We start from the raw sequence: 19,804 nt of genomic DNA, 5'->3' as shown, positions 1-19,804 counted from the left end.
AGGCCTTGTACCAGGAGATCCTAAGATTCCTTAGTACAAACTTCAGAATTAGCTCCAACAGGCAGACAAGCCAGCTGAGTTTTCACTTTTGTGGTTCAGGGTATTTTTCTCCTTTTGTAACACCAATAAAAATCATAACACCAATTTTCCTGCCAAGTCACAATTTATATCCTATTTCCTAGCTTGAGTGACTAAGTGGGAGGGGCAAAGAAAGGTGAATTGCATGACTCAGGGTCCTGAATTAGGACCTAAGATCCAATTTTCATCTATCTACAGCCTTTTGTCTATTCCACTTTAATCCTAATGTTATCTTTAGCACTCCTGCTTCTGCATATTTACAGTGGAGTAGCTTTACTCTGAAGTAGGAAACTAGAGAAATATCCATGCACAGGCAGTGGCACAAGGAAGTGGCTAAGACTGCTTTGTTTTGTACCTGATCATAGAAGGTACTGCCACAGTGGAAACATTCCTCCTCTCTGATCTTGGACATCCCTGGTAAATTCTGTTTCTGAATTTCCTCTAGCTTATTTCATTTCTCATCAACAATTCTGGGATTACAAGAAGATTAATATTGAGCTCCAGGTTACTCTGGAGAGTTTACTTTATAGTTATGGCTCCGTTACAGCTTAGCTCATACTCTACATTGAGTCATTCAGTAAAGTATACACTCAGAGTCGGGTAGTAAAAAGGTCATATGGGGACGATTAGGGGAACTCATCAAAAAATATCCCCCATTCAAGGCTTGGGGCTAGTACCACAACTAGAGCTGCCCAGAAAAGCCTGCAGCACAACGCTTGGATGCTTGGGGAGCACTCTCATTCAGGACTAGCTGATTTGACTCAATACAATCTAACAAGACCAGAGAACAGGGGTCATGGGGCTGCAAGCCACCAGACAATCAAGTGTGGTGGTTTCAGCCTAATCATTACGTTGCTCATGCAATCAGTATCTTAACCACTCATTTTGGCACTATTAGTAGTGCTGCCTATTTCCACACAGGAAAGACATATCACTCATGGGTGAGGACGCTGCAGTCAAAAGCTAAGTATGGGACTTAGCTTTTGGACCTGGAAAAGCTCAGGACAGACTCATACAGCAAGTATAAAACCTAGTGCTATGAGAGCAGGCTGCAATCTGCCCTCCCTGCGCTTGGCTCTCACTAGAGATGCCTCAAGGTCAGTTTGATACAAGTTAAAATCACCCACTGTGTCAGCAGTCTTCCAGACAGACATTCCCATTTTCTTTAACTGAATGTTCATAATTAGAATAACTTACACTAGTATCTGACTAAGCACAAAACCTTGTGCCTCTCCTGACAGTTTGGCTCTGTAACAGAGCTCACAAAGGCACTCTTGTTTCCTCCCAAACAGAATCTAGGAGGGAGGAAACATTCACAAGTTATTCCCAGTGCATTGGTAACTCAAACCTTCCTTCCAAACATGTCAATGTCTCTGGAATCTCTCTCCAAATCTAACTATCCAAATCCACCCTGACATAACACCACTGAACCTAGCAAGTCCAAAATACAGGTGGCTCAACATCTCTAGAGAAATAATCAAAATAAACCAGAATAGTTACTTTAAACTTTTATCTTCAATTATGATCCAATTAGCATCAATTTTTCCTCTGTCATATTTACCTAAAATTTCCAAACACATCATGCCTTAGGGACACCAACAGCAAGAGAGATTACAATATTGTTGCCTCTCCTGACAGTTCCAGCGTTAGGTTTTACTGCTTCCCAAATCCTCTGAGGACAGGGAAGCTAAAGGAGGCCATAAGTCCTTTCTTCTTTAAGTGTTATCTCCAGTAACCACACGAATTCAAACACAACGGAACATATCTCAGTCCCCTAACACTTGAATCTTTCAACACAGGAACAGGAAAACAGATGGCCTGAGTGACAGCAAAAATCCACTGCAGCAGGTGCTGGGAAAGACTTTTTTTCCAAAACGTGTTTCAAGGCTGCATCCATGGGACAGTGCAACAGACAGACTAGTACATAGCATCTGGCGGGCAACCAGCCCTACAGTGACCACTCAAAAGAGATAAGGAATTATTTGGTCACCCTGAGAACACAGTTGTTTGTTTATAAAGCAGCAAACTCAGTCTCTTGGATTAAGAGACTATTCCTTTTTCAGATTCATTCACAGAATGGCTACACTTGGAAAACAACAGAAAAGCAGCCAAGCATTCTCAATGGATCGCTTTGAGCAGGCACACTTCTGCCAGAAAATGGGTCTTGTCCTGTACAGGGGAGGAGAGGGGTGTCAAAAAAAAAAAAAAATTAAAAAAAAAAATCAATGAGGCTAAAGTGACCATGGATTGAATCAGGGAATAGGAAGACAGAGTACAGAAGCCTGAATCATCATCTTTCAAAAGTTAGACTTCTAAATGTATTGTAAGTGGTCCTTCAATATGACAATACTAAGCACCTTTGACAAAAATTGGTACATATTAATAATACCCTGGACTTTGGGGAACATTTACATCTCGCCTGGATTTGGCCATAATTACCTTAGTACAGCTGTTTTACTACCCATCAAGGAAAATGGGACTAGCCAGAATAGTCCTACTGACAAGTTCTAGTTTTTCCTGGAAGTAAGGGCCAAAACATCCCTCTGAAGTTCCCGCAGTCCAGCGGTTTGCTTTTCCAAAAAAATCCAAGCACACTAAAGTCAGTACACATTCAAATTCCCATTTTTTAATCTGGCACTAACCAAACAGATCTGATCACAGTTAAAGCATATAACTAACTTGGCATTCCCTCAACTAACTCTTTACATCCTAGTCCTATAAAACTCAAAGCCACCAACAAAATACCTGAAGAGGAAAAATCTTGCAGCAAGTCATGCAAGTACCTAATGACTCTAAGACAGACAAATGCCCATGATCTCCTGGTCTGTCTGCTCAGAAACCCTCTCCCCCCTGCCCCACATGCCTTCCCCCCACACCAAGGTCTTTAACTCTTAGGTAGCTCTATTAAGTGAGGTCTGCAAGCCTAAATGGCACAACTGGAAAATCTCACAAATTGAAACATCAACCAAATATTAAAAGCAGCAAGAAAATAAAACAAAAATAAAATGCAAAATTTTTCTTAAGTCATTACCCTAAGGAAAACAGAATACAGAAATCTTAATTTGAACCTTCAGTCCTTAAATTACATCAGATTACTGCTTTTTCTCTGTTCTAGTCTAAAAATTACAGCTGCTTCCAATCTGAGCCACGCTGGATCAAAACTGTAAGCAGAAATATCAGAAGAAAAAAATCATTCTTTTGTATTCTCAGCATCTGCTTTTGAATGAGATTCCCAGACCACAAAGGGTCAGCTAAACACATCTTAGACATGATTTTTTGGAATGAAACTTTTGAGTGCTTCTGAGACTTACTCAAGCTTAAGAAGAGTACAAGCTCTGGAGGACAAAAGAAAAAAAAGAGAAAAAACACACAGAAACAAGGAGAAGTCTCAGTCGCAGTTGCAAAGATGTTGTAAGCATTTTCCACAAGCATATACTAGAAAGTATAGTGCATGTCCCTTGCCTTTGTATTTCCTTTCTGCAAGTAGTTATCAAATGCCCTTAGTGGCAGGAACATTGCTGAAATCAATTTTTTTGGTAGCTGAATACTGACAAAATGACAAATTAAAATTATTTGTAAGTTTGTGCACCAGACCTGCAATTACAAGAATGATGTGTTTCTTAGTGGAAAACAGAAACAAAGTCATGTGACCTGCAAACACCATTAAAACAACTCAATTTCTGACTGTTAAGTAACCGCAAAACACACTTACGAATAAACTATATCCCAAAATTCCTCACAGAAATTTGGTAAGTTACCTCCAACAATAAGATGGAAAAACACCCTTTCATTGTCTACAGATATCATAAAGAAATAGCGTATAATTCACTGGAAGAACAGAACGTCAAACAATTTTGCTAATTCGGACAGAAGCAGGTCAAACCAGGGGAGAAGCCCACTTCTGAAGGGCTAAAAGGAGGAAAGACTTTCATCTTGGTATATTGCTTTAGTTCTGCCACATTTCCACAGTAATTCAGGGGTTCATCATTATTTAAAATAACCTAGCTCAGGCAAGCCAGGTTAAAGGGAACATATAACATCAGCTCTCCCACGTCGTTAGACTAACTTCCACCGCTACAGCGGCTGCAGGGGGCTGGGATGCAGGGCGCCATCAGGCTCCGATACTGGTTTAATCGCATGACACTGACCTAGTCCTTCCACCCCCCGCCCCGTACTTAAGGGCAGCTCTAAAAGATCAGGGCCAATAGTTTTCGTATCCTTAAAGTTACGCTAGGTTTATGCCACCATAGCATAAATATGATGCGATTCAGTCTGAGAAGACCAAGTAAAGTCAGGATTCAGCAGGATGACGCTTTCCCATCTAGCACAGCTGTTGCTTTAGAAGAACGAGACAACTTTTGCTTTGAAACTGCAGGACACGAGCTGTATTCCTCACGTTGCATCCTCGTGCTCTAGGCACGTGGTGCACAGTACCTTTAGGGACAAGTGCTCTCAATTCACTTTGGGTGCAATTTGTAGAAGCCCTATCTCAAATGATCAGTCATGTTTTTTGCCAGTTACTCTACCCTGCCAACAGCTGCTACTCTGATCAGGCAACAGTTCATCTCAGCTCTCTACAGATGTAAATAACGCAATGCAGCAACAAATCATGATTTAAGTCTGTTTCAGAAACAGTCTCTCACAAGTTTTATACATCATTCATCCATCCCTGCCTGGCCTCATTATTCACTTGGTGAGCTGAGCGGCTAGACTTACAACAGAGGAAACCGTTAAAAATATTAGGCTAATTCTGGGTAAGACCCCCTCATCTCCCCCCCCCCCAAAAAAAAAAAAAAAAAACTCCTGCAGTCTTCCTTTCAACAAAAGCATTTTGAAAAGCTATCGAGAAAGTCTTACAAACTTCACCATGATTTCCTCAATGCTGTTTTCTCTACTGCCAAAGTCTCCACAAAGGAATGGCTTTTCCCCTCATAAAGTTTGATGAGAAAATTGGGGGTATTCAGTTTCTCAAACTTAGCCTTAGATTGGACAGAAAAAAATCCTTTCCCTCAGCTCTCCTAAAGGCTTTCTTCAAAGAGGGATCCATATCGCTGGTAAAATCTCCTTCAAAGGATACTGTCAAGATATGTGCAATAATTTTAAAACTCATTTGTTACTCCTCATTTTTTTTATAATCCCTTTGAAGCAGGAAGTTAAAATCTATTTCCGTTAGTGCTACATCTCCTCCACCAGGCAAACATGCCAAATAAAATACTTTTCCAACATGGCATGTAATGATATAGCACAAACTTGTATTTTAGGGATTCACTATAGTACCAAGATATACAGGTTTGGAACTCAGCTATATGTCATGGTTCAAAAGATAGTAACTTGTAGGATGACAGACACAGCTACTGAACAGCTCAGTGCAATATTCTATAGAACGGTTCTAATTAATAGGCTGTATAACAAAGAATCACAAGAATAGTGCAACATGGTGGCACATACTGTGGTATTGAATAGCCCAGTAACAGCAAAGAAATATTTATATGCAAATGCAAAAATGAATGATAAGCATATCAAAATGTATCACTGCAGACCTGACTCTTTTGGGGCTGTAACATACCCTATCAAACAGCACAGACCTGCAGTCTCTTACAAACCATAGATGAGAAAGGGGCTCAGCAATCCACAAAAGAGAGGTTGCAATAGAAGTCACATGGCAAGCTGTAGGGGTAACAGTTCCATGGGGGAAAAAAGAAAAACACACAGACAGCCTCCACACTGGCAAAGAAACGACGAACAGTTTCTTTTTCTGATTGTTTTCTGTTTTGACCACAGGGTTGTAAACTGGCTGAAGGAGAAGGAAGAACTCTCTGTGGAAATTCACTGCTTTGTTTTTAGCAATTTTCAAATTTTTCAAATAGAGACAGTGCTCCTATAAGACTCAATTGGGCAATCCAGAAAAAATGAAAAAGAGTTCGGATATTTTCCTCCCTCTTTTATTCTTCCTTAGGTTGAATAAAACCTCAGATAAGATCAATAGTTTCTTTAGTTTTATGTTTCTCTTCCTTAAGGGCAGCTGGTTTATTGCATTTCCATTGATCACACAGACAGGGAGATTTGACAGAGATAAGCCATCTTTTTCTTTTTTCCTTTATTTTTTTTTTCTTTCCTTCCCCTTCCCTTCACCCATTTAAAATCAAATGACTTTTTAGAGGCTGGGGCAACTCTTACTAGTGATACGTAAATGGGAAACAAAATTCCTGTATCATGTTTCACTTATTAAACTGTTTTTACAATGCAACCCAAGTCTCCACATTCAATCTAAGACAGGCTACATTCCCTGGAAGATATCTAGCAAAGTCCTTTCCAGACTCACCACCAGAAATACTAGGTTCTAGTTTCTCCCAGCCCTTCCCTGACATCGGTTCTTTGGCGAGAGTGGGCACACCTGCCAGCTCTGTGCAATGAACAGTTTAACTTCACTGCATCCTCTACAAGGCTTTCTTGCTCTTCCTAAATTCTTTGTTAACTCCCTAGCAGATGTCTCTCTGCAACTGCAAGCATCATGTTGGTGACTGCAGTCACCAAAACAGATACTTGAATGGATTACTTTCAGCTTTTACAACTAGGAAGGAAGCTAAAGAATAGGATCGGGGATTGCAGTGCTCTAATAGAAGTTTGACCATTGATTTAATGAATGGTGCTGAACTTTTAAGCCTCTACTGCATAAAATTTGATGTTTTAAATCCTAGCTACTGTTTGCACTGTACTTCAAGATATATATATATAAAAAAAAATCAAATATATGCACATGCTTTTCCAGTAAGATATCCCAGATATACACCTACAGGAAGGTCAGTTTCATCTAACTCAAAAACTGTTTTTTTTTTTTCGTAGTTAAATGTGAATATAAGCCTACTAATACTAATAGAGTGCTCTAAGTCTAGGATGCTGACATGACCTCCCTGAGTATTGCTCTGAACTCTTTCTTTCCACAGACAACTTGTGAGTCCAAGAGTGAAGTATCCATGTTAAAGTCTCTGGAAAAATATCACCTCCTATGTGATTTATTTTCAGTTTACAAGAGTTTTGATTTGGTAGGCGAACCTTGAGAATTAAATGCAATTATGCAACCAAATCTTCAGGTCAGTCTGTCAAGTCCATGGTGTATAAAGAATCCACCTGCAAGAATGAACAAGTAAACAAGAACCAAATCTGAAGCATGCTAAAGAAAGAGGAAATACCCTAATAGTAACAGTTATTTGAAACTGAGCTTGTGCATCGTTATGCAGCTCCAACATAAATGTCAGTGTAAGAAGTGATATTTCATTTCAATACTAACTAATCAGATACTTAGTGTACTTGGGAAAATGACTGAAAATACTTCAAAGATGTCTGAACCTAAGAAATGGCAAATGATGTTTACCTCCTTGTAGTGGAAGAAAGATGATCCCTCATGGCTGTATTTAAAGTGTCCTCCGTCTTTGAGATAAATAATAATGCTAAACAAAAAATTAGAGGTGGCCTCAGAATAACCACTTCATGATCCAGTGGGGACTCAGCTTTTCATCATATGGAAATCACTTTCAGTAGAAATTTCAGAAATGCTTTAGACTCTCTTTAGACTGCTCAGACTTGGACCACAAGAACACTGGACTCATCACTGTCACCAATGAAAGCCCCCCCTTATTTATCAAGCAAATCATATCATAGAATCATAGAAACAGTAAGGTTGGAAGGGACCTCTGGAGATCATCTAGTCCAACTCCCCTCCTCAGTGGCTGGCTGTCACCCTGATTACATTTTTAGCTACAAAAACAACACGAAAGAGTAGAATACCTCTTAAAACATTGCAAAGATTTCTAAAAGAAATACATATCTTGGTCTAGCTGCATTAGGTCTTCCTGCTTTTTAGCACCCGCACCATGAAATAGGGTCATAGATTGCTCAGTGATTAAATCCAGCATCTGAACACAGCAGTTGATGTTCTCTTCCTACTATTTCAATCATCTGATGTCATAAATTAAGCAAATTTGGGTTAAAGAACTCATAGATGGCAAAGGACAAAGCCAGCCAATCATCAGATATTCACAGTCTGATGCATCACTGCTCTTAGATCTTATTGTGGTCATCTAGGGATTAAGTGAAACCCTTCTCTTAAGATCACTAGGAGTTTTGCCACTAGCTTCAGTGGCAGACTTCAGAAGACTCAAAACCGCTGTCTTGACCTGTGGTACTTATTATAAACCCATTAGCACATCTCAGGAGTAAGGAGTGTTAGTTGTAACTGCTCTGGGCAGCTATATTTTCCTTTTTTAAACTCTCCAGGTTTTTTTTTCCTTCTCCCTTTCCTGTCTTAGAATTGATGCATGTATTGCAGAAGACAGTTAAAACAGCATCTGAGTACTTCCTGACTACACTACATAGAGAGGTAAAAGGATTAGTATAGAGCTTGCAAAGAGAATCATTTGAATGTCTGATTAATTAATTATTATTTATAATAATGGCTCTTTCCTTAGGGTCTTTTAGGATCCATAGCAGCTTATAATGCTGCATAGATAAGAAAGTGGAACGTGGAAGCCGTTCACCAAAAGCAACAGGCTTGGAAAAGGAACAGATGAAGAATTCACCATTTGATAATGAATGGAAAAACTATGACCAGTTAATGCAATTACTAAAGTTCATCCTGGGTACTTAAAAGTGATAAGAGATCTCAGACTGATGTCTCTGAAGCATTCACTCAGAGTATGGTCCTTTCCACAAAGTCTGGAAGCTGGTCTAGTGTTACATTAGGATATGTCTAGATCACAGCCAAAAGCATACCTTGAGCTCATGGAGAGCTATTGAAACCAGCCTTAGATTAACTACCTTTGATTGTCAGTAATAGGCAACTCCAAGAGAAACATTCTGAAATGTAGGCTCTTTAAATGTAGTCAGGTGTATGCTCAGGTAGCTGGCCTGTACCGAAGAGTGTGCTGCTGCTAGTATTCCTGTAGATTATCTTAAAACTAGCTAAAAGATGTCTGTAGGACCTGCAGACACTTTTCTTTTCTTATTTTTTAACACTATGAATGCTCTCAGAAGGACAAATATCCTGTATTATCTCAAAACCTCTACTTCCTTTAGCTCAATGCTTCTGACTCCATCAGTTATCAGATCCATCTAGATTTAGAAAAAGTAGTTTGAATCACCCAACAAGAGCAATTTCTCTCCTGCAGCACAATGAGGCATTGCCAGGGCAGCCTACTTTAAGCAACAGATTTAGGTATCCATAGCAGCCCTATATGATGAGGACTAGTTTGAGTCTACTCCTTCCTGTGCAGGAAAAACGTAAGGACAGGATTCTCATCTTCATAACTTTATCCAGAATGCTCTTTCATCTTAAAGTTATTTGACACTGGATGCTGTTGTTTGAAGTCTATGAACAAACTGAAAGATATGGCACGTTCTTTTGAACACAAGAATTATTTTAGTGAGTTTAACAGGAACGCATACAGAACATAAGGAAGGAAGAGCAGCATCCTTGTTTCAAGGGTCAGAGAGTCTCAGAGTTCATTAAAACAATAACGCTATCATCATGCCTTAGAGTTTACATGGCCCACGGTCACAGAGCCTCTTATTTACACTGCCCTTGTGGGGTAAACACTAAGCAAGCAGAGAAATACATTTGCCGTTGTACTCCCCTGCAGCTACTATGTTGTTAGTAACATAGTTCAGAAAGTCATGATTTATGTGATGGCCTTATTTCCCACTGGTTTGATGCAAATCCCTTGTCAGCAATAAGATTACAATATGTAACATAGAAATGTCAAATGAATGAAGCCACATGATAGTAATCAAAGGAGATATAGCTTTGTTACAACAAAGGATAGTCTGTAGAAGTATGTGAGACTGTAGCTCATATATACAGAGTTCTGTGGTGGATCCCAAAGTTTTAAGTAGAACAAATGATATGAGGCTACCTAGAATATTTACTTATCTTAACATAGCACAAAGAAACAAATCTGACTGAGGTGAATTTCAAGAGAATTCTCCCCTACGCAAACAAACAAAAAAGCAATATTTATTGTGAATCTTATTTGCTTTATGTAATATTACAGCCCAATCATTCCACTGTCTTTAAGACATCCTCTTATACCATGCCACCTGAGAAGAGAAGAGTTTCTTTCATTGTTGAATGAGATGTAGGAGAAAGGACTCTACCGCCCTGGCACTACAAGCCAAAGAACAGGGGTCAGGTGGAGACCTCACTGAGGAGAAACTAAGAAGCCAAGTTACGCACATACTTTAGATAATCTAGAGAAAACAGACAAAACTAAGTAGTGAGACAGCAACCATCTCCTCACTTCTGAACTCATGAGACCTATGTTAGAAAGGGGCTGACACAGGGTAAGAGATTTACTCACTTTGTAGAGACCGTGGCTGCAGCCACAGTACGTGCTCTCCATAGTGTAGCTCCTCAATATGCCCATTTCCTGCCATGCCACCACTCGGGCCGTTGACTCACGGGACTTCTCTATCACAAAGCTGCAGTTGTTCATGACAAATGCTGGGGCCACTTTATCCAGGATTTTAGGAAGGGTCTATGAGAAAACGTTAGCAATGAATGAGAAAATGAATCAGAAATGTGCATGTATTTAAGTCATACATGCATCTACAGAGAGACTTGGATATTTTTAATGTGTTTATCAAATCTATCTGCTGTCCCTACTACAGAGACAGCTCCAGCCAGTACCAAACTGATTTCATTACGTCCATCCCATGCAAAATCCTCATTTTCTAATAGTTGTTTCATCCTACTCCAAGACTAAAATGCAAAATGTCCATTGAACTTGGTGTATCTCATTCAAAAGGAAGCATTTTCACATCCAAATGTCTTTGTTTGCTGAAGTCACTTTATAAGTTTTGTTTTCAAGTTTCTTCAACACTAACCTACGCTTTCCTGTTGAGCTGCCCAGAGGGGTGGGTTCAGTACCCGGTGCTCTCACTCTCCTCTCTCCAGCTTTGCTGTTTCTCTTATCAAGCATCAGAAATTTGACACAGGATTCAGTTCTAGATGTTTTCCCTAACTGATCTGAATATACAGGAGGAAAAGGTGATGTATTATCTCACAGAAGGTCACACACAATTCTATGAGAATTAAGCTTAATATTAAACTGACTTGCATTGTAAAACAACCAAAATACTCTCATCTGGGTCCAAGTAATATATACTGTAAACTTCATTCAGATAATCACAATCCAAAATAAAGATCCAATAAAAATTACATTTTAACCTTTACTGATTTGTTATTCGAGAAATCATCTTTTCCAACAACATATACACACACCTAGTATGCTACACTATCAGATGTTTCTATAAATGCACAGTTAATATTTATTCATTCCATAGTGCTAAATACATTACTTTTACATTCTGTAAGAATACAGGTATGCTATATGTAGTAATTGGACCTTTACGCACACTCATGTGCACATGCGCACCCATTTCAGTACACCACAACATATGCTGAAAGACCATCTGGTCCATCTAGAGGAGATCAAGTAAAACGAAGACACCCACTATTTCTTTGGCAACAGCTTCCTTAAACTTTTCAACTGAATGGAATCGTACAGAAGGAGTTCCTGCTCATCGCTAATGACATTTACCATTGAATTACCTTTCATTCAGTCTGGGCAGCAAAAACCAACCAGTTAATTTCACTTTCCAATACCAATCAGTTTCATTGACTGATTTTCAGCAATTGCAATTCCATTCTGTTGAGCTTTACTTCATAACACTTTACAGAAATAGTTGGTTTCATTGAAATTGAAAGAAAAACATTTAATAGTAGCTTTGTTCTAAAATGTTTGAAATGAATGATAAAATCTTTGCCCTGAATTATTTTGCAATATCCACTGCAACCATATGTACAATTATATAATATAATATTGGAACAAATATACAACAATATACATATATTATTACATATATATACACACACATCAAAATATAAATGATGTTTCTCAGTACATCCTGGGTAAAGCAGTCAATGGACTCTACCAGCAAATACCTATTAGATTCACTTTCAGATGGAAAAATTGAGACAGAGAAAACTAAAGTAACAGATTCTGTTTTAAATCTGTGAGATGAGGAGCCTAAGTCATAAGTCTAGATCCCAGATGTGCTACTAAGAGCTACAGTGGTTATTTTCCTACAGGCATATTGAAGAGAAGATCCTCCAGGATTGACTGCTCCCTCTAAACTAAGCAGGAATATTACTAAGCTATATTACCCAAACACTTATAATCCTCAGCACAACCATGAGATCCAGTTAAAACTGTGTGTGAAGGTTCAGACAGTTTTCATTCTGCCCTTATCTGAACTAACAGAGATTTTTGTAAATATATATTATAAAGCACAATAATCAGATCCTTAATCCAATTTAGCTTTTTAAAACAATTGAAATTATATGCATAATCAATCTTTTACATTTAATTAAATAAAAATGCTGGCAGGTAACAATAATGTCTCTGTACGCAAGAGTCATTTGGGAGCATTAGCAAATCTGAATTTAATATTCTTTTCATTTTACCAGCGCTCACTGGATTTCACACTAATGGTTCTTTCTTCTCTGCTTATTTTTCTCATTAATTATCTTTCAATTGTATATTTTGAAAGGGGAAAAAACATCCATTTAAAGGATCCTTTTATGATAATGCAATACAACTGTGTTCTGCCTCTTACAGAGGGTCAGATTTAGCAGAAAAGCTGCTCCTCTCACAGAGGACTCAGTCTATAAACCTCCATTCACATCAAGAGAGGATGGAAATAGGTTTCTTTACTGGCATCCCTGCAGAGACTGCTGCCAAAGGGGCCTGGAACAGCAAGAGGAAAACCTTGGGCTTTGTGATATCAATGCTGGATTTGTCACCAGAGGCCACCAAATAGCAGATAGTAATAAGAGAACGATATACATTGCCATGGGCCAGAGCAGAGTTTATGGTCTATGAGACAAAGGTTGTGCCCCAAGCACCTAAATTATTAGGTAGGGGAGGACACAAATCATTCTTGGAGGTCAGATTAGTCCCAGATTATTTACAGGAGGCAGGAGAGAAACCTGGGAAAGTGACATAGGGAAGCAGGTCTGAGACAGGGGTGATTACTGCTACTCTAGTTGCAGAGATCTGTTCAGCCACACATCCATTTTCACCAGCCCAACAAGGAAGAGAGTGATCCCCCGAGAGGAACTGCAGAAGGTACCGCTCTCCCACTTTGTGCCCCAGAGAGGATTCTGACCACAGAAGACCCACCGCAGGGTATGCTCAGACAGCCTCGGAGGCTTGCTCCCGGCTCCTTCAACTGCAGATTCCAGACTGCCTCCGGATGCTGAAAGCAGCGGCTGGATTCTGTTTGTGTACCAGCAGATCGCCCTCAGCCTTTGCAAACTATCCGAATCCAAACGCAGCACAAGACGTCCTGACTGTAAGCACCCTCCCTGCTTCTTACGAGACAGAGGGTTTGCCACATGGGGCCCTTACAACGAACACTGCAACACCGTCTGCTGGGAAAGTTTCAGTGACTTAAAAAACACCCCAACACGAACAAGACATAGTACTTTACAGGAGGATTATTACTGTTTTTCTGAAGAAGTGAAAAATCACATAGAGTTATAAAGTGAAAAGACTTCTTGACTTCTTTCAGGTTGGAGATGGCCGAGCTCTACTACTAATAGGCCATAATTACAGTTTTAACCTTTAAGATTATAATTAGAGCTCACTGGTTTGAGGGGGTTTTATTTTTTTTCCAAAAATACTTTTTTGTCAGAACTAAAGCTTTTTCATGTAAGCTTCTCATTTTAGATGAAAATATTATCCAAAAAAAACAAAGACAGAATGGCAGAAATTCCAAAGGAAAAAAAAATGATGACAAATAGAAGCAAACATGTTAATATCCGCTCTCTTAAAATTCCCAAAATTTCTTCAGCTGCCACACTAACCACCTACTGTGCAGTCAGCTTCAGTACATCAGATATGTTTCACACCACTTGAATTCTTTTGTTTTCAGTGGAACCAGTACCTTTTTGTGATGAAACAACTCAACTGAGGAGGACAACAGCACATCAGCATTTTCTCAATTATTACTTATTTCATAGAAACAAGTATAAAATTCTTATTCATTCTCTTAGAAGGGGAGGATCAATGTATGCATATCTGGAGCTTACAAAACAAAAACATGACTCCTGTTTCAGTCTGCAGCCAAAGATTACAACACACGACTAGAGGAAGATAAATAGGGACTCATCTATTAACCATATTCTTAGCAATATCTATTGCATCAAGATACGAAACATGACTCAAAACCCTCTGGAACTTAACTCCTTTGGAGTAAGGGAAGCTTGCACCTATCTCCAAACTTTATGGACTGGGTTATCATTAACAAACTGGCATGCATGTGTGTCTATACAATTGGAGAGAGGAACAAAGCGGACCTACCCTATAGCCAACATTTTCTGTGATCACTGCTGTGTCAACCGCACAGCCTGCCTGCCACAACGTCTCCTTGATGCTGCAGCCATACAGAAACACATTCTTCCTCTGAGAGTGGCCATGGTAGTCACAGAATACCTAAGGAAGGAAAAAAAAAAAAAAAAAAAAAAAAAAAAAAAAAAAGGCAAAACGTTCTTAGGGGGACAGAAAAAAAACAAACTCATTCTTTAAAATAGGCACTATAAGATTGTAAGATTAGAGTGGGCATTACTTTTTTCAGGTCTCCTCAGAGGAGCTCGACTTCAGTCATGTCTATAATTAGTGTCAAACTTTGTTAGTCGGCTGTATCTTATCTATTCTATCTGACTTGATCTCAGAGGATCCAGAGTCAAGACTCGTACAGTTCTATCTGTAGCAGAAACAAACACGACACCCGTGCAGGAATCCATGGTAACTCAGGAACATACAAGTTCATGACAATTTATGATACAACAGAACAATTTGTCAGGCTCCTTTTACTTCTAAACTTCAGCATTACCCTCATGAGATTTGGGAACTGCACCTTCCCAAGCAATTAATCATCACTTGGGCTCCTTAAATTCGAGATCTGTCCTGTATGATTTTCAAGAAAATATAATTGTGCAATTTTGTAAAAATTCACTGTATGCTGTCATATCTTCATATGAATCTCTTGAAAGTCAAGCATAGAACATGACTTACCTTTATGACAGAAAAAAAAAACCACTCATTCCATATGGCCAAATCCATTTGTCTGTCCAAGCTATCCCTCTAATGTCAGCTGTCATATAGACTAGTCACAAGACATTTCCAGTTTTAGTGGGAGTTCTGATTGCCTTCATAGGTAGATAAACTCTTACAGAAATGAAAATTATGATTTAATGACCAAAAAGGTAATTATTGACCCAAGTCTTAAAAGAATAATCAATCTCAGTGCCCTCTGAGATATCAAGTCAATATACACACAGGTGTTACATATATTCTCCATGTCTTTATCAGGAATATTCCAAAATCTGTCAATAGAAAGACAAGAATTTCTGAAGAGAAGGGATTAGTTCATTTAAGCCCAGTATTCACCACTGATCAGAAAGAAACTTCAAGATCTCACTGAAACAGTTTTCTGGGGTATATGTCAGAGACAAATAAAGGGACAGGTGTAAGAAGGAAAGGAAAGATTTTGGATCAGTATGTAGAAAGACATCTATACAGGAGAACAATACCCTCATTCTTAAATAAATACAGGAGGGGTGAAATAGAGTAAATGAGTTCTTCCATCAACTGATGGGGTGAGATTTACCCCAGTAAATTTATTTATTTACTGATTATATAGTAACTAGGTCTAGCTACAGACAGGGAGTTATTTGTCTGGGAATGGAGCTTTTAAATGCTTTCAACTGCTTTAACAAGCTCCAGCTTGACATTTAGGAGAGGCTATAACACACATGCATAAGGAACCATCTCACTGTTCCTAATCAGCTGACATTCACACATGTCTCGACAAAGACAGACCTCACATTGGAGGCCTGTTAGCTTGTACTCTGCTGCTTCTTCTGGTTTCCGACTTTTAACCTTTCTTCCTGCACCACTGCTAAACTCCAACTCTTTGCAGGGCTCGGAGCTCTACAGCCCGGTCCCTGCAGCAGGGCATGTTCCACTCCTGGAGCAGGGGAACAGCAACCTACTGGCAACAAGGATTCCTGCATTGCTTACACCCTTGCCATGTGATAAAGAAGGCAAGGAGTTGACAAATAAGGCATTTTGAGAGCTGCTAATCAGTACAAACCTACAATCAGTCTCGTTTCCCAAATAATTAAGCTAGGATTGCACAAACCCCAAAGACTCAGTCTCCTCAGATTGCGTACATATTTCAGAGAGTTTATGCAGCCCCTGCACTATGAAGTAACACCATCTGAAGCATATGCAATTACTCTGTAAGGGCTCCTTCCAAACAGCTGCATTTAATGGTTCTTCTAATGACAGGCATTACTCCAGCTACTGTTTCATTTAAGCTATCAGTGACACATAGCCATAGTTTAGGCTAACCACATGTACCACATAGAATTTATTCCTATGAATATCAAAAAGGATTTTATAGTTTCAGTCCTATTTCAAGGAAGAGCTCACTGCTCAATTGGGTATCAATTACCTGCCAATTTACAGCATTACCAACATGCAAAAGGCACGTATATTACCCATCTAAAACATCACTTTATATATTAGAAACCACACGGGAATGATCAGCTAGTCAGGTTTAACTGGGCTGTCTGATCAGTAGCAGGTCTTTAATTCTGCATCTCAAGCAGCCTGCAGATGAGTTCTTAATAACAGGCCTGGAAGAAGCCTTGCTGGATGACAGTCACAACCTTTTGTATTGGTACAGGATTATCATCAAATCTGGATTCCCTAATACTGCTGCTGTTTCAGGCTATAGGATCTTTCCCTGTCTGGTTGTAGCTGATTTCCACAGCAGAAGAATCAGTGCAACTGGAAATAGCGTCATTTAATATGAAAATTGCACAAAGCAATGTTTTAATCACGTTTGCTAGATACTGCAGTCGCTCACAATGTTTATGACCGGCTGTTTTATATAATACATTCTTCTGCCTCATTTTCACATTACAGGGTAGTTTATGCTTCACCATTCAAACAAGACTAAGTGATACTTTGTAGCCTGAGACACATCCAGGCAAACACTAAGCAAACTGGAGACATACCAGTCCTTTTTTTCCCAGTCTGTCCTCCTGTGCAGCAGGTACACTAACAAAACAGACCTCAAGTCTTGCACTCACCAGGATATGACTCAAGGCATACATGCAAATTTTAATCTATTTTAAATTATTTGCCAGAACCGATTACTGTAAAGTTAAGGGCTGCTTTCTAACTCAAAAACAATCTTCCTCATGACTTACAGAACCAGCCACCTTTCAAAGTAACAAAAAAGGAAAACAGAAAATGGTAAGTAGGCAATTCTGTAGGAAAATGGAACTTTTTGAAATAATTTTCCATTTTTCCTTAGCATTGCTGTTAGAGGAGTCTCAGTCACCCAGAATTTTGAGGCAGACATGCCTAGATTTTTCTACTCGCAATAAGCTTCCCAAATATGACTGAAAGCTTTCAGACATTTTAAAAAAAGAAATATTAAATCACTATGTCTTGCAGAGAGATCTGCTGGAGGACACGCAGCTTTGCTCCTTGCAGTCAAAAGCAGATAGCACAGGGCAGAGGACTGCAGCCCCTTGCTTTACTAAGATTCCCAAAAACTAAGGAGAGAACTGTAAAAAAACATTTAGCAGGTTGCTTTCTATGGGAAGAGTGACCAGTTAAAAAGTCTTTGGTTTAAAAGGCCAATAACTTCTTTTAAAAGAAGTTCTTTCTTCTTCTCTTTCAAGCAGCTGGTCTTTGCTTTGAAAAAATCGCTTGCTCTAGGATAAGTGAAACTAAATCACTTCACAGAAATCATTTGGCTATCAATGAACATGGTTCCACGAGATCTTGGGGAAAAAAAAAAAAAAAAAAGAACAGAACCCACCTTACTTCTGGAACAGGGAAAAGGCATTTTTGAGTAGGTAAAAAATCAATGTACTCTTCAAAGGCAAAGAAAAATCAGTTTACCAACAGTCTGTCATGCAGCCTACAAGTGAGACAGATGATAGGATCAATAGTCTCACTTCACTCAGCACTGATGAAAACTTGCCCTGGATGGGTGTATTTTCAACTTAAGACATCTGGATATAACAGGGATGACTTTAAATTAGAAAAGGACAAATAAGAATGATTTCTAGAAAAGAGCAATCCTACATGGCTCCAAACCACAGGAAAAGGTTGGTGAGCAAACTCAAAACTGCATGTCCACCTGGAACTGGACTTCCTCAAAATCTCCGGAGTTGAACGGCAGGGCTCTTGTCTTGACCAAAAATCACATTGCCAGAAGTTCACAGACCTTTTCACCTTGACTGGGGCCTTTTCCTATCAAGATCAGAAGGAACTGCAAGTCTTTGCAAAGTTCCTGCCTATACATCCTGTATCCTATATCCTGTCTTTGTAACTATCATCACCCAGCCTGTCAGTCTCTGCCTCTACATCTCTTTAGTCACTCTTGAATGTCCCTGTGATTTTCTTGTCAGTGTCTCAGAACCATCTTTCCTTTCTGCTTGGCAACACCGTGCAGACAGGAAGAGTTCCTTCTGTCACTTAGACTAGAAACATCTCTCATGAATTTGCACTCACAGAAACAGGCATTTTCACTCCCTCACTAGAGGAGCATGGAAGTTCAATCCTTCTGAGGACTCACTCCTGTGCCATCATCATTGCACAGGTTGTTTCAGCATAGACTTTTGCACAGCCCATTCAGATAAAATCTTCGTGAAATTTCTCCTGTCACTGCCATGAAGATAGCAATAACCTGCTCATAATATTCAGCTTAGTTGGAGTACTCTGAGGATATTAAAGAGCCTGAAAGAATTCATTTTCTCATTTGTATTCCAGGTGGGCAAAAACTTTGAAATTCAGAGATGTTGGTTAGTAGATTCAATAAGTAATAAAATATCCAAGACTTTCAAAACACCTCTGTAAAGATGAAAGCATAAAAGCATAGGATGCTTTCCAAATCTTTCTAGCTCTAAAACAAGGTTGTTTGGACAAGTGCAATAAGCAATCCATATACACTTACTCACAACAAAGACATTGGAAGAGACTCACCAGAGGAGTCCGGCCAATGCTGCGCAAGTAGTACAGAAGACCTTTGGTGTGGTAAATGGTAGGATGGAGCTGGGAACTGGGAGTCAACCACTGTCTATTCAGGTCATCCCCACTCAAGGAACAACGGTGGCTGAAATCACAAAGCAACACATCATAAACTACTAAAACAGAGCTAATTCTAGAAAGTTACAGGTTCTGACTTGTCCTGGCACCAGTACAGTAGATAGCAACTAGTATGTAAATATCAAGGTTTTGAACTGGCCTGGAGTAAACAGTCCATGGTTAGTTTTAGGGGCGCTTACTATATATTAATTTTATCATTTTATTTCCCTCTTTCACACAGTTGCAGTCCTGAAAGTAAACACAGTTTTTCTTTACACATGTACAAAAAATAAGCAGATAATTTTCAAACAAGATGTCTTCTAAAACATCCTAAGCTCTGCGTGATCTATGAAATTCACCCAGCTTACATAGAGCAGAGGCTTCTCAAAACCTCCGCAGCAAATAGGTAAATCCACCTATTCACTGAAACCTACTCATTCAAATTCATGATAGGTGCTTGAAGCTCCTAGACCAGTCTGAAACATATATGCACT

The 19,804-nt window shown here is 39.2% G+C and overlaps 1 protein-coding gene across 1 annotated transcript in view; it reads right to left on the bottom strand.

Moving 5' to 3' along the window:
- The window catches only part of AGBL1 (AGBL carboxypeptidase 1), a 290,148-nt gene that overhangs the window by 121,643 nt on the left and 148,701 nt on the right, over positions 1-19,804 (bottom strand). Inside the window, exons 20-22 of the mRNA XM_062584021.1 lie at positions 19,209-19,338; positions 14,499-14,630; positions 10,431-10,607 (exon numbers count right to left, since the gene is read on the bottom strand). Coding sequence (XP_062440005.1) covers positions 10,431-10,607; positions 14,499-14,630; positions 19,209-19,338 — 439 coding nt within the window. The remainder of the gene's footprint in view (positions 1-10,430; positions 10,608-14,498; positions 14,631-19,208; positions 19,339-19,804) is intronic.

The sequence above is a fragment of the Rhea pennata genome, chromosome 10 (assembly GCF_028389875.1).
Source record: "Rhea pennata isolate bPtePen1 chromosome 10, bPtePen1.pri, whole genome shotgun sequence".
In the NCBI taxonomy this organism is placed as follows: domain Eukaryota; kingdom Metazoa; phylum Chordata; class Aves; order Rheiformes; family Rheidae; genus Rhea; species Rhea pennata.
Note: the sequence above shows the minus strand (reverse complement) of the source record. Positions and strands in the feature narration are given on the sequence as shown.